The 16287-nt window shown below is 41.2% G+C and overlaps 1 protein-coding gene across 20 annotated transcripts in view; it reads right to left on the bottom strand.

The window, feature by feature from the left end:
* DCAF1 (DDB1 and CUL4 associated factor 1) overlaps positions 1-16287 on the bottom strand; it is an 89448-nt gene that overhangs the window by 51026 nt on the left and 22135 nt on the right. For 17 of the 20 annotated variants that reach the window (XM_042236156.2, XM_042236157.2, XM_060402514.1 and 14 more), the window contains 2 exons: positions 15666-15739; positions 13254-13367 (listed from right to left, as the gene is read on the bottom strand). In XM_042236156.2, coding sequence (XP_042092090.2) covers positions 13254-13367; positions 15666-15739 — 188 coding nt within the window. The remainder of the gene's footprint in view (positions 1-13253; positions 13368-15665; positions 15740-16287) is intronic. The other 3 variants (XM_060402521.1, XM_060402519.1, XM_060402520.1) reach the window with 1 other exon arrangement.

Below are 16287 nucleotides of genomic sequence, written 5' to 3'. Positions count from 1 at the left end.
CTTTTGAACTGCAGTGTTGGAGAAGACTCTTGAGAGTCTTTTGGACTGCAGGGACATCCAACCAGTCAATCCTAAAGGAAATCAGTCCTGAATATTCATTAGAAAGACTGATGCTGAAGCTGAAACTCCAATACTTTGGCCACCTGATGCAAAGAACTGACTCACTGGAAAAGGCCCTGATGCTGGCAAAGATTGAAGGTGGGAGAAGGGGACGACAGAGCATGAGATGGTTGGATGGCATCACTGACTCAATGGACATGAGTCTGAGTAAACTCCGGGAGCTGGTGATGGACAGGGAGGCCTAGTGTGCTGCAGTCCATGGGGTCACAAACTGTCAGACACGACTGAGCTACTGAACCGAGAGATAATTTGCCTACAGTGACAACCAGGACACTCTTACAAAGACTAGTAAACACATCGGTAATCATCTACAAATCTTGTATATACAGATACACTGCTGTGAATGTCTCATTTTCATCATGCTTTTCAAAAGAACTCAACATTAAAACATTTTTCACAGAAGATAGATTTCTTTTGGTCTCCCACAATGGTTAACTAATGAGAAATTTTTTAATCCAGTCTACATAACACTGCAAACTATAGCATTAATAACAATGTTATTCTCTAAAATGCATTATATGGTACAATTATGTAATAAAATTCTTAATTGTTAAGAAAAATCTATTTCCAGATCTTTCACTTGGTTTACACATTTAACTATATTGAGACTTCCAGATTGCTTCAGAAGATTAAATTTTTAGTATCTAAAGAAAGCTATGTGGCATACCCAGTTCACACTGCAAATTCTTAAAGGCAAGAGACAAAATATTCACATTACTTCTAAAATTGAGCAACTAACGTTTTATAACTCAAGTATACAGTCACTATCAAATTACCATTTTCTGGTTTTCATAGCATTCTTATTTGAAAGTATTAGTTTGTGTTTGTGCACCCAAATACATATACAAATACAAGCTCTTATCTTGCTGACTAATTATTCTCAGCACATAACATAAACAGCACAGTACACCCTTCAAATGTGAACTGAGTGAATATAAAATACCATCAAGAACAGGACAGGCTTCCTCAGGATGGACTGTCCTTCATCACTGGGGAAGACTACTCATCATTAAGAATAACAGTTTTAATTATTGAAGAAATGCAGATCAAAATTACAACGAGGGGCTTTCCTGGCGACTCAGTGGTAAAGACTCCGCCTGCCAATGCAGGACACATTGGTTTGATCCCTCATCTGGGAAGATCTCACACACCAGGGAGCAACGAGCACCGTGCGCCCCGACTATTGAGGCCGTGCTCTAGAGCCCAAGAGGTGCAACCACTGAGCCCACATATACCACAGCTGCTGAAGCCCACGCACCGAGAGCCTACACTCCACAAGAGAAGCCGCTGCAACGAGAAGCCCTTGCCCAGTAAGTGGTGAGTAGCCCCCGCTCCCCAAAACGACAGAAAGGCCCACATATCAACAAACATCCAGCACAGCCAAAAATAATTTTTTTTAATATCTTGATAAACACAACCATACAAAACCTATGGGAGGCAGCAAAAGCAATTCTCAGAGGGAAGTTCAGAGTGATACAAGCATTCTTCAAAAACAAAAGAAAAATCTCAAGCTAACTTATCACCTAAAAAAATTAGAAAAAAATGAACAAACAAAACCCAAAGTCAGCAGGAGGAAGGAAATAACAAAGATAAGGGAGGAAATAAATACAATAGAGGTTGAAAAAACAGAAAGGGAATTCTAAGGAGCCCGTGCACCGCAACAAGAGAAGCCATGGCAGGAAGAAGCCCAGTGGTCCAGTGCTTAAGACTCTGCACTTTCACTGCCAAGAGCCTGGGTCTGATCCCTGGTTGGGGAACTAAGATCCCACAATCCTCGTGGCACAACCGAAAAAAAAAAAAAGAAAAAAAAAAAGGAACCAAGAGTTCATGCTTTGAAATAATAAATAAAACTAACAAACCTCTGGTCAGGTTCACCAAGAAGAGAAGAGAGAACCCAAATAAACAAAATAAGAAATGAAAAAAGAGAAACCTCAATCCATACCATAGAAGTACAAAAAACCTTAAGAGAAATTTACAATTATATGCCAACAAATTTGACAACCTAGAAAAAACAGACAACTTTCTAGAAACATACAGTCCTCCAAAACAGACTAAGAAGAGACAATTTGAACAGACTGCTCACTAAAAGTGAAATAAAATCTGTAACTTAAAAAACAACAACAAAAAAACTCCCTACAAACAAAAGTCCAGGACCATATGACTTCACAGGCAAGTTCTACCAAACATACAAAGAAGAATTTATATTGATCCTTCTCAAATTCCTTCAAAAGATTGAAGAGGAGACTCCCAAGGACATTCTATGAAGGTACCGTCTCCCTGATAGCAAAACCCAGACAAAGACACCATCAAAAAAGAAAATTACAGGGCTTCCTTGGTGGCTCGGGGGTAAAGAATCCACCTGCCAGTGCAGATGACACGGGTTTGATCCCTGATGAAGACTTCACATGCCACTGGAGAGTAGACCCTGACGGCCATAACTAGAAAAAAATTCACGCAACAACAAACACCCAATACAGTCAAAAAACTTTTTGAAGAGGAAAAAAAAAAGATTACAGGTCAATATCCTTGATGAATATAGACACAAAACTTCTCCACAAAATATTAGCAAACCGAATCCAACAACAACTGAAAAAGATGACATTCCACAACCAAGTAGGATTCATCCCAAGTTAACAAAGATGGTTCACCATATGCAAACCAATGTAATACACCATATAAACAAAAGAAATCTTGAAAACCACACAATCATTTCAATAGACACAGAGAAAACATTTGAGAAAATTTAATATCATTCACGACAAAAACTCTTACAGGGGCTCCCCTGGTGGCTCAGCGGTAAAGAATATACCTGCTGATAAAGGAGATACAGGTCCAACCCCTCATCTGGGAAGATCCCACGGGCAGCAGAGCAGCCAGGCCTATGCACCGCAACTACTGAGCCTGTCCTCCAGAGGCCAGGAGCCACAACTGCTCAGTCCAAATGCTACAACTAGTGCAGCCTGAACACCCTCTAACCCATGCTCCCCCGTAAGAGAAGCCACTGCAGTCAGAAGGCCATGAGCCACGGTGAGTAGCCTCCACTCACTGAAACTAGAGAAAAGCCGGTGAAGCAATGAAGACCCAACAAAGCCAAAAATAAAATGATTAAATATGTAAATAAATTTAAAAAAAAAAACCCTCTTACCAAAGTGAGTACAGAGGGGAATATATCTCAACATAATAAAAGCTATTTCTGACAGTCAGTCAGTCAATATAAAGCTCAACGGTGAAAACCTGAAAGCATTCCCACTAAAATCTGGAACAAGGCAAGGATGCCAGCTCTTACCACTTCTACTCAACATAGTATGGGAAGTTCAAGCCTCAGCAATCAGACAAAAGAGAAAGAAAAGGTATGCAAACTGGAAGGGAAGAGGTAAAGCTGTCACTATACGCATATGACATGGTACAATATACAGAAAACCCTACGGACCTTCACACAAAAGCTACTCGATCTTATAAATGAATTCAGTAAAGCAGCAGGGTATAAGATTAACATTTAGAAATCAGTTGTGTAAATTTCTTCTCATTACCAATGAAATATCAGATCAGGAATGTTAAAAAAAATGATACTTTTCAAAATCACACCGAAAAAATAAAATACCTAGGAATAAACCTGACTGAAAAAGTCAAAAGACTTATACACTAAGAACTGTAATATTTCAGTAAAGGAAATTAAATAGAATTCAAAGAAATCAGAAGATATCCCATGCTCCTGAATTGAGAAAATATGCATCGTTAAAACAACAATGCTACCCAAAACAATTTACTGACTGAACACAATTCTTAGCAAATTACATTTTTTGCAGAACTAAACTATTTGGAATAAATAATCCAAAAGTTCAGATGGAACCATAAAAGAACCCGAATTGCCAAAGGAATCCTGAGGGAAAAAAACAAACCAGGAGACAACTCTCCCAGACTTCACACAATACTACAAAGCTACGTAATCAAAACAATGTGATATTGATACAAAAATAGACATCCAGATCAACAGAACAGAACAGACAGCCCAAAAATAAACCCACACACCTAACATCAGTGAATCTTCGACCAAGGAGTCAAGAATATAAAATGGGAAAAAGACAGTCTCTTCAGCAACCGGTATTGGGAAAGTTGGAGGTGTATGTAAATCAATGAAATTGGGATACACCCTCACATCATGCACAAAAATAAACTCAAAATGGCTTAAAGACAAACATAATACATAATGCCATACAATTTCTAGAAGGAAGCATGGACCAAATAGTCTCTAATATAAACTGTACCAATATTTTCTTAGGTCAATCTACCAAGGCAATAGAAATAAAAACAAAATAAACAAATGGAAACTAATAAAAGCTTTTCCACACCAAAGGAAATCATTAAAAAATGAAAAAACAACCCACAGAAGGGGAGAAAATACATGCTGCTGTTGCTGCTTAGTTGCTGGAAGTTGTCCAACTCTTTGTGACCCATGGATTATAACCTGCCAGGCTCCCCTGTTCATGGGATTTTCCAGGCAAGAATATTGGAGTGGGTTGCCATTTCCTTCTTCAAGGGATCTTTCCAACCTAGGGATCAAACTCGGGTCTGCTGCTTAGGAGGCAGATTCTTTACCACTGAGCTACCTGGGAAACCCAAAGACGACATAAAGGGGCAGTAAGCACATAAGAAGACGCTTTCTATTAGAGAAATGCAAAACAAAACTACAGTGAGGGATTCCCCAGTGGCTGAGGGGTAAAGAATCCACCAGGCCGTGCAGGAGACACAGGTTGGATCCCTGATCTGGGAAGATTCCCACATGTTGAACAACTAAGCCCATTCGCCACAACTATGGAGCCTGTGCTCTGGAGCCCAGGAGCAGTAACTACTGAGCTTGGAAGCTTCAACTACTGAAGCCAAAGAGCCCTAGAGGCCATGCTCCTCAACATGAGAAGCCACCACAATGAGAAGCCCTCAAGCACAACTAGAGAGCAGCCCCTGCTTTTCGCTACTAGAGAAAAGCCCAAACAGCAACAAAGACCCAGCATGGCCACAAATAAATAAATAGAGGTAAAATGATTAAAAACAAACAAACAATGAAGTATCACCTCACACTGGTCAGAATGGCCATCACTGGGGGAAGAAAAGAACAGTCATCATTTAAACGTCTATAAAATAACAAATTCTGGAGAGGGTGTAGAGAAAATGGAAGCCTCCTAAACTGTTGGGGAGAATGTAAGTTCATGCAGCTACTACGGAAAACAGCACAGAGGTCCCTCAAAAAATAAAAACAGAGTTACCACAATCTAGCAATCCCAGTACTGGGCATATACCTAGGCAAAAGTATAATTCAAAAAGATACAAGCACCCCTGTGCTCATAGCAGTACTAGTCACACAACAGCCAAGACCAGGAAACAACCAAAACGTCCAGTGACAGATGAATGGATAAAGATGATGTGGTACGTATACACAGTAGAACACTACTCGACCACTGAAAAGAATGTGATAGTGTCGTTCGCAGCAACACGGATGGGCCTGGAGATTATCACACTAAGTGAAGTAAGTTCGACAGGCAAAAACAAATATACAATATCACTTATATGTGGAATCTAAAATATGGCACAAATGAACTATCTACAGGCTCAAATGGCAGAAAGTGAAGAGGAACTAAAAAACCTCTTGATGAAAGTGAAAGAGGAGAGTGAAAAAGTTGGCTTAAAGCTCAACATTCAGAAAATGAAGATCATGGCATCTGGTCCCATCACTTCATGGCAAATAGATGGGGAAACAGTGGAAACAGTGTCAGACTTTATTTTTGGGGGCTCCAAAATCACTGCAGATGGTGACTGCAGCCATGAAATTAAAAGACGCTTACTCCTTGGAAGAAAAGTTATGACCAACCTAGATAGCATATTCAAAAGCAGAGACATTACTTTGCCAACAAAGATCTGTCTAGTCAAGGCTATGGTTTTTCCAGTGGTCATGTATGGATGTGAGAGTTGGACTGTGAAGAAAGCTGAGTGCCGAAGAATTGATGCTTTTGAACTGAGGTGTTGGAGAAGATTCTTGAGAGTCTCCTGGACTGCAAGGAGATCCAACCAGTCCATTCTAAAGGAGATCAGCCCTGGGTTTCTTTGGAAGGAATGATGCTAAAGCTGAAACTCCAGTACTTTGGCCACCTCATGCAAAGTGTTGACTCACTGGAAAAGACTGATGATGGGAGGGATTGGGGACAGGAGGAGAAGAGGACGACAGAGGATGAAATGGCTGGATGGCATCACCGACTCGATGGACGTGAGTCTGAGTGAACTCCGGGAGTTGGTGATGGACAGGGAGGCCTGGTGTGCTGCGATTCATGGGGTCACAAACAGTCAGACACGACTGAGCTGAACTGAACTGAACAGAACAGGCTCAAAGACATATAGAGCAGACCTGTGGTTGCCAAGGAGGGCGGGTAGAGGGAGCGGGAAGGACTGGGAGTTTGGGGTTAGTAGATATAAACTATACAGGCCATAGGGTTGCATAGAGTTGGACTCGACTGAAGCAACTTAGCACTCACGCACGCACGCATGCATGCATATTACATTTAGAATGAATAAATAACAATGTCCTAGTGCACAGCAAGGGAACTAGATCCAATCTCCTGGGATATACCATAATGGAAAAGTGTGTGTGTGTGTGTGTGTGTGTGTATAAATAAAAAGAATGTATATATGTGTATAACTGAGTCACCTTGTTGTATAGCAGAAATTAACATAACACTATAAATCAACTATACTTCTACTAAAAATAAAAAGCAGCAAGCATAAACAGGAAAAAAAGGAAAAAATAAAACAAACTCTTGTGTCTCCTGCATTCGCAAGCAGATTCTTTACCACTAGCGTCACCTGGGAAGTCCTAAAGTTCTTCCAATATCTCTAAAGTACAAGCAAGCAAACTTTTTTAATAGCAGTTCAAAAAGCACCAACTTAGTAAATTACAACCAGCTTTTAAATAAAGAAATAAAACAAAACTATAAGGACACATTGCCCAAACAGCTAAACAATGTTCAAGAAAACTCTTTCACATATATAATACATGGGTTCCAATGTAAAATTAAGATCATGGCATCTGGTCCCAACACTTCATGGCAAATAGATGGGGAAACAGTGGAAACAGTGGCTGACTTTATTTTGGGGCGGGGGGGGGGGGGCGGTGCTCCAAAATCACTGCAGATGGTGACTGAAGCCATGAAATTAAAAAAGACTTGCTCCTTCGAAGAAAAGTTATGACCAACCTAGACAGCATATTAAAAAGCAGAGACATTACTTTGCCCACAAAGGTCCATCTAGTCAAAGCTATGGTTTTTCCAGTAGTCATGTATAAATGTGAGAGTTAGACTATAAAGAAAGCTGAGTGCCGAAGAATTGATGGCTTGAACTGTAGTGTTGGAGAAGACTCTTGAGAGTCCCTTGGACTGCAAGGAGATCAAACCAGACAATCGTAAAGGAAATCAGTCCTCTATATTCACTGGAAGGACTGATGCTGAAGCTGAAACTCCAATACTTTGGCCACCTGATGCAAAGAACTGACTCACTGGAAAAGACCCTGATGCAGGGAAACACTTAAGGCAGGAAGACAAGGGGATGACAGAGGATGAGATGGTTGGAAGGCATCACCAACTCGATGGACATGAGTTTGAGTAAACTCCAGGAGTTGGTGATGGACAGGGACGCCTGATGTGCTGCAGTCCATGGGGTCACAAAGAGTCAGACACAACTGAGCAACTGAACTGAATGTAAAATTACCACCACCAAACTCTAGGACTGGGCTGCCTCAGGCCAAACTACAGGGAGAGAACACAGCCTCACCCATAAGCAGGAAATTGGACTAAAGATTTACTGAGCATGGCCCTGCCCACTGGAGGAAGACTCTGTGTTCCCCACAGCTGGTCCCTCCTATGAGAAGTTTGGACAAGCCTCTTATCCTCATCCATCAGAGCACAGATAGAATGAAGACCAGAATCACAGAAAACTAACCAAAATGATCACATGGATCACAGCCTTGTCAGTGAAACTATGAGCCGCCCAAGATGAACAGGTCAAAGTGGGGAGTTCTAACAAAACGTGGTCCACTGGAGAAAAAAATGACAAACCAATTCAGCATCATTGTCTTTGAGAACCCCATGAACAGCATGAAAAGCCAAAAAGATATGACACTGAAAGATGAACCCTCCAGCAGGTCAGTAGGTGTCCAATATGCTACTGGAGAAGAACGGAGAAATAGCTCCAGAAGGAATGAGGAAGCTGAACCAAAGAGGAAACAACGCCCAGTTGTCGATGTGTCTGGTGGTGAGAGAAAAGTTCAATGCTATGAAGAGCAATACTGCATAGGAACCTGGAATGTCAGGCCCATGAGTCAAGGTAAATTGGAAGTGGTCAAGCGGGATGGCAAGAGTGAACATAGACATTTTAGGAATCAGTGAACTAAAATGGATGGGAATGGGTGGATTTAATTCAGATGACCGTTATACCTACTGTGAGCAAGAATCCTTTAGAAGAAATGGAGTAGCCCTCATAGTCAACAAAAAAGTCCAAAATGCAGTACTTGGGTGCAATCTCAAGAATGACAGAAAGATCTCATTTCCAAGGCAAACCATTCAATATCACAGTAATCCAAGTCTATGCCCCAACCACTAATGCCAATGAAGCTGAAGCTGAACGGTTCTATGATGATCTACAAGACCTTCTAGAACTAACAGCCAAAAAAAATGTTCTTTTCATAATGAAGTGAAGTTGCTCAGTTGTGTCCGATTCTTCGCAACACCATGGACTGTAACCTAACAGGCTCCTCCATTCATGGGATTTTCCAGGCAAGAGTACTGGAGTGGGTTGCCATTTCCTTCTCCAGGAGATCTTCCCAACCCAGGGATTGAACCCAGGTCTCCCACGTTGTAGGCAGATGCTTTACCATCTGAGCCACCAGGGAAGTCCTTTTCATCATAGGGGACTGGAATGCAAAAGTAGGAAGTCAAGAGATACCTGGAGTAAAAGGCAAGTTTGACCTTGGAGCACAAAATGAAGCAGGGCAAAGGCTAACAGAGTTTTGCCGAGAGAACACACTGTTCATAGCAAACACCCTCTTCCAACAACACCAGAGATGACTCTACATATGGACATCGCCAGATGGTCAATACAGAAATCAGACTGATTATATTCTTTGCAGCTGAGAATGGAGAAGCTCTATACAGTCAGCAAAAACAAGACGTGGAGCTGACTGTGGCTCAGACCATGAGCTCCTTAATGCAAAATTCAGGCTCAAATAGAAGAAAGTAGGGAAAATCACTAGGCCATTCAAGTATGACCTAAATCAAATCCCTTAGGATTATACAGTAGAAGTTACAAATAGATTCCAGGGATTAATCTGACACAGAGTATCTGAAGAACTATGGACGGAGGTTCCTAACACTGTATAGGAAGTGGTGACTAAAACCATCCCCAAGAAAAAGAAATACAGCAAGACAAAATGGTTGTCTGAGGAGGACTTAGAAATAGCTGAGAAAAGAAGAGAAGCAAAAGACAAAGGAGAAAAGGAAAAATATACTTAACTGAATGCAGAGTTCCAAAGAATAGCAAGGAAAGATAAGAAAACCTTCTTAAGTGAACAATGCAAAGAAATAAAGGAAAATAAGAGACTGGGAAAGACTTGAGATCTCTTCAAGAAAATCAGAGATACCAAGGGAAAATTTCATGCAAAAATGGACAGAAATGGTATAGATACAACAGAAGCAGAAGATATTAGGAAAAGGTGGCAAGAATACACAGAGCTATACAAAAAGATATTAATGACCCTGATAACCAAGATAGTGTAATCACCTACCTAGAGCCGGACATCCTGGAGAATGAAGTCAAGTCGGCCATAGGAAGCATTACTACTAACAAAGCTGGTGGAGGTGATGGAATTCCAGCTGAGCTATTTCAAATCCTAAAAGATGATACTGTGAAAGTGCTCCACTCAATATGCCAGCAGATTTGGAAAACTCAGCAGTGGCCACAGGACTGGAAAAGGTCAGTTTTCATTCCAATCCCAAAGAAGGGGAATGCCAAGGAATGTTCAAACTACCACACAATCGCATGCTAGCAAAGTAATGCTCCAAATTCTCCAAGCGAGGCTTCAGCAGTACATGAATGAAGAACTTCCAGATGTACAAGCCAGATTTAGAAAAGGCATCAAATTGCCAACAGACATTGGATCATAGAGAAAGCAAGGGAATGCCAGAAAAACATGTACTTCTGTCTCACTGACACTGCTAAAACCTTTGACTGTGTGGATCACAACAAACCATGCTTCTGCTGCTGCTGCTAAGTCGCTTCAGTCATGTCCAACTCTGTGCAACCCCATAGACAGCAGCCCACCAGGCTTCCCTGTCCCAGGGATTCTCAAGGCAAGAACACCGGAGTGGGTTGCCAGTTCCTTCTCCACAACAAACCATGGAAAATTCTTAAAGAGATGTGAATACCAGTCAGTCCACCTTACCTGCCTCCTGAGAAACCTGCATGCAGGTCAAGAAGCAACAGTTAGAACCAGACATGGAACAAAGACTGGTTCCAAACTGGGAAAGGCGTACATCAAGGCTGTATATTGTCACCCTGTTTATTTAACTTACGTGCAGAATACATCAGAGTACATCATGCAAAATGTCGGGCTAGATAAAGCACAAGCTGCAATAACCTCAGGTACACAGATGACACCACCCTAATGGCAAAAAGCAAAGAGGAACTAAACAGCCTCTTGATGAGGTTCAAAGAGGAGAATGAAAAAGCTGGCTTAAATCTCAACTTTCAAAAAACTAAGATCATGGCATCCGGTCCCATCAGTCCCATTACTTCATGGCAAGCAGATGGGGAAAAAGTGTAAACAGTGACAGATTTTATTTTCCTGGGCTCCTAATGTCTGTTGACAGTGACTGCAGCCATGAAATTAAAAGACGCTTGCTCCTTGGAAGAAAAGTTATGACAAACCTAGACAGCTTACTTAAAAGCATAAACATTACTTTGCTGACAAAGGTCCATCCAGTCAAACCTATGGCTTTTCAAGTATTTACGTACAGATGTGAGAGTTGGACCATAAAGAAGGCTGAGCACTGAGGAATTGATGCTTTTGAACTATGCTCTTGGAGAAGAGTCTTGAGAGTCCTTTGGATGGCAAGGAGATCAAACCAGTCAATCCTAAAGGAAACTAATCCTGAATATTCATTGGAAGCACTGATACTGAAGCTGAAGCTCTAATACTTTGACCACCTGATGGGGAGAGCTGACTCACTGGAAAAGACCCTGATGCTGGGAAAGACTGGAGGCAAGAGAAGACTGTAAGACTATACCTAACATTACTAACTAAACCGATAATTGCTAGAATTCTGATCCTGCTACGCCATGATGATACTATACAAGTTCTTCTGCCACTTTAAAGTCAAATTCCCTTCGAACAACAACTCAGAACCACAGAGCCCACATGCCGCAACTTAAGACTGAAGATCCCTCAGGCCCCAACTAAGACCCAGCACAGCCAAATAAATAAGCAAATAAAAATAAATATTTTTTAAAAACTACAATGAGGTATCACCTCACACTGGTCTGAACAGCCATCATTAAAGAATCTATAAAGTATAAACGCTGGAGAGGGTGTGGAGAAAAGGGAAATCTCCTACATTGTTGGTAGGAATGTAAACTGGTACAGCCACTATCGAATATGGAGGTTCCTGAAAAACCTAGAAACACAGCTACCATATGAGCCAGCAGTCCCACTCCTGGATATATAACCGAGAAACTGTAATTCAAAAGGACGCCGACACTGCGACGTGGCACTATTTGCAATAGCCAGGACATGGAAGCAACCTCAGCATTCATCAACAGAGGACTAAGGAAGACGTGGTACGTGTGTACAACAAAACAGAGCTCAGTGATAAAAAGGACTAAATTATGCCATTTGCAGCAACGTGAAGGACCCAGAGACTGGCATACAGAGTGAAGTCAGTCAGTATGAGGAAGATAAGGATAACATAGCTTATATGCGGAATCTAGAAAAGTGGTACAGATGAATTTGTCTGCAAAGCAGAAACAGAGTCACAAATTACACATGTGGAAAACAAACTTATGGTTACCACGGAGGAGAGGGGAAGGTGGGATGAGACAGAGACTGGGATTGACACGTATATGTCATATTACTATATATAAAATAGATAACTAATGAGAACATACTGTATCGCACAGGGAACTCTCCTCAATGCTCTGTGGTGACCTAAACGGAAAGAAAATCTAAAAAAGGTGGCTATACGCATACACATAACTGATTTATCTTGCTGTACAACAGAAACTAACACAACATTGTGAAGAAACAATTTAAAAAAAATTTTTTAACTAAAAAAAAATAAGAGTTTGGATAGGATTAAAAATCCATTCTAAAAACATATGAGCTTAAGATTTTAAAAATACTGTTACACACAAGCAGCAAGTACTATTTAAGTACTCACTAACTAGTTACTTTAATTTTTTCTTGTTTTCTTAAGTTTTTATAATATAGATTACTACTAGAATAAAGTAAGAAAAACTGTAACAATTATTTTAATAAAGAAAAATCAAACAGAGCACCACTCAATTCAATAATAAAATGATGGGACTTCCCCTTGGTTGTCCAGTAATTAAGAACCCACCAAGCAATGCAGGGGATGCAGGTTTGATCCCTGGTCAGGAAACTAAGGGGCTCTGTGGTGGATTAAGCAGGAAAGAATGTGCCTGCAATGCAGGAAACCCAGGTTCAATCCCTGGGTTGAAAAGATCCTCTGGAGAAGGGAATGGATCCCCATTCCAGTATTCTTGCCTGGAGAACGCCATCGACAGAGGAGCCTGGCAGGCTACAGTTCACGGGGTGGCAAAGAGTCCGACACAACTGAGCAACTAAGACATACACGCAAACAAGAAACTAAGATTCCACATGCTGCAGAGCAACTACGCCTGAGGGCCACAACTCGGAGCCCACCAGCCACAACCAGAGAGTTCGTGCGCTGCAACAGAAGATCCCACAACGCAGCAGGGGCCCCACGCACCAGGTACCACAACTAAGACCTGACGCGACCAATAAACAAACATTTTTTTGAAAATTTAATGAAACAATGACTTTTCTTTTTAGGAAGTACCTTTTCTTGAAAGACAACAGCAGTTTCCAGCCCGGGCATGATGTCCAGTAGGAGTCTGCAAGCTGCAGTGTTTAAAGGGGGCTCTCGGCTTGTCATCACATATGCATTCACCAGCTGTAAAGAAGAGCGATACTTTTCATCTGAAATTCAACCCAATCAAATTAATGAAGTCTAATAAATCCATACCATATTCCCATAGCTTGCCTAAAGAATATTAAAGATTGTAAGGCTATACCTAACATTACTAACTAAACCTATAATTATTGGAAATAATTATGATCCTGCTATGCCATGATACCATACAAGTACTTCTGCCATTTTAAAGTCAAATTCCCTTCAAACAACAACTCAGCAACCACAGAAATTAAAACTCGAGTTATCACAAAAAAATCACCTCCCATCCTTATACTTTTTCAGAAAGATAAAACAGAGCAAGACAAGCCTCCCCTCACCTCTCCCTGATTCTTGACAATGATTAATGAAAAAACTTTGAGTTTTATATTTTATATAAATATAATAATAATGCTTTTTGGCACTCATGAGATAAAAAAACACTGGCTCTCTAAGTGGCACTGTGTTCTGTTACTAGATATACAATAGTGGATAAGACACAGTCCCATCACCAAAAGGTTCATAATCCAAAAAAGATGATAGCTGGGAAAAACAAGTATCATAAGTACAGGATGCTACAGAAGCCTGGAGGAGATCATAAACCTTGCAAAGGAATCAGAAAGGCTGCAGAGAGGAAGGGGTGCCAAGCAAGACCATGAAGAACAAGGAGGAACAGCTAATAAGGCGTGAAAAGGAAAGGAGGCAAAGGGCAAGAACTAAAAATTGAAAGAAAAAGGCCATGACAAACAGGTTTACAAACCAAAATAAGAAATTTAAAGTTCATCGTGAGAGCAATGGGAAACCACTAATGCATTTTAAGCAAGACAGTGAGTGCCATGATCACTTTTTGCATTTGATAAAGAATGGGTTGGAGGAAGACAAATAAGAAGAGAAACCAATTAAGAGGCTATTGCAGTACCAACAGAGGTATGGTGGTGGTTAGCCTAAGGTCTGGGAACAAGGGCAGAAAGCAGTCGAGGGATTTGTGAAGGCTAGGGGTAGGGACCCATAAGAGCTGTAACTTCACTGAATAAGAGAGCTTAGAGGAATAAAGGGGGCTTTCCAGGCGGCGCCAGTGGTAAAGAATCAGGAGATGCCAATGCAGGAGACTCAAGAGATGCAGGTTCAATTTCTGGGTCAGGAAGATCCCCTGGAGGAGGAAATGGCAACCTGCTCCAGTATTCTTGCTGGGAAAAATCCCATGGACAGAAGAGCCCAGTGGGGTACAGTCCATGGGGTCACAAAGATGAGACAGACATGACTGAGCATGCACACACGCTAGAGGAATAAAGGAACTTCTAGCTGGTTAGGAAAGGACACTATCACTGAGCTAGAGAATGAGAAACAGACTACGGGGCAATCAATTGGACATGCAGAACTCAAGGTGCCTTTGGGAAATATCCATGTGCGGATCAGAAGGCAAGCTGGAAGTGATCTGAAGCAGAGGAGAGATGCCAGCGAAAGAGAAGTAAAACTGAGAATTAATATAGATAGTAACTACTGAGCCCTCATGTGGCAGGTTCTATACCAAGCACTTTTCAGACTTAATTTCACTCAAGAATTACAAAAATATTTAAGGTTAATCACTATCATCCCCATTTTATAATTAGGGAAATAAAGCTTGGAGAGGCTTAAGCTGCCCAAAGATCAAAATGTCAAAGAAGAGTAGAGTTGCATTGAAACCCCAAACATGGACCCCAAAGCCCATGCTCTCAAGTATCATGCTATTTGCCTCCAAAAACAAACGTCATTATTACTATGAGTTACTACTATGTTTAGGAGGTGTAATACATACTTTTTTCCCCTCATTTACTCAACAGACCTGGTTATTTATAACTGGTTAAATAACTCAGGTTATTTAACTTCCTTTCCTTTCTTTCCTCCTCCACGTCCAGTGCACAGCACGCACACATACAGTGCGCACACCCACATAGCGTGCGCACCCACAGCGTCAGTGCAGAAGCATGCTGCACATACCACTCTTAATTTTCCTATTCAGGAATCCAAGAGAACTTCTATATTTCCAAATTCAAAATCATCTCACTCCAGTATGAGCGGAGATGCTTTGAGAACCCTCATCAATATGCAACTGGACACCAAAGAGAAAATACCCTGGCCCCAGCCAGGACTTTGGTAACAAACAAGTCCACAGTTAGTCTTATTTCACTGAACCAATACCAGATTAAAAAATCTATCCACTCTATTCCCAACTTTGTCAAGACCTCAGGAGAAAGTACAGGAAAATAAAGGTAAAGCATCTGTTGATGATAATCTCTGGAGAAAATTAAGAAGCAAACCTACTGCATTCATGAAATCATCATTCTTGAAGAGTATTCTCAGCAAATGGCCCAGCATACACTCTGGATCAGCTCGACCTGCCGAGAGAAGAGGGGAGGAGCAAAGGAATGAGTAAGTCGTCCCAGTTAAGCAGCTCAGACCTCTGGAAAGGAACCAGGGTGGTTTTAAGTACCATTAAAAGGCCAGCAAAAATTAACAGAAACGAAGAAAAGATTCTCTTGATGAACTAGATCTCGTAAGAAGCGTTCTTTAAAACTAAAAATGACAATAAAAAACTTCAAACACTGCTTTCTAACCTTCCCATCTCCCAGTATACTGTCTACACATCAAGGCCAAATTAAACAAATAAGCACAAGACCCAGAGCAGCATCACTCAGAGTATACAAGGTCTATAGAAGAATCATAAAGGATCCCAAGAGAATGGAAATGCCTGACCTCCCAGAGAGAAAAAGGAAGGAAGCATAGCTTCTCTTGATGGGTGGCCTGGAGTGAAAACAGGTTCCAAGCCCAGTCTCTCAGCTATAATGCCAACAGCAGCAGCAGCACGTCCTCAAACCTATAACAACAGGCCAGGTTTGAGGGAGAGGGGAGTCCCACCAAGCAATTGCTAAAGATAAAGTGAACT

Source organism: Ovis aries, chromosome 19 (assembly GCF_016772045.2).
Source record: "Ovis aries strain OAR_USU_Benz2616 breed Rambouillet chromosome 19, ARS-UI_Ramb_v3.0, whole genome shotgun sequence".
In the NCBI taxonomy this organism is placed as follows: Eukaryota; Metazoa; Chordata; class Mammalia; order Artiodactyla; family Bovidae; genus Ovis; species Ovis aries.
The sequence above is the reverse complement of the archived record's forward strand: the minus strand, read 5'-3'. Positions and strand labels throughout refer to the sequence as shown.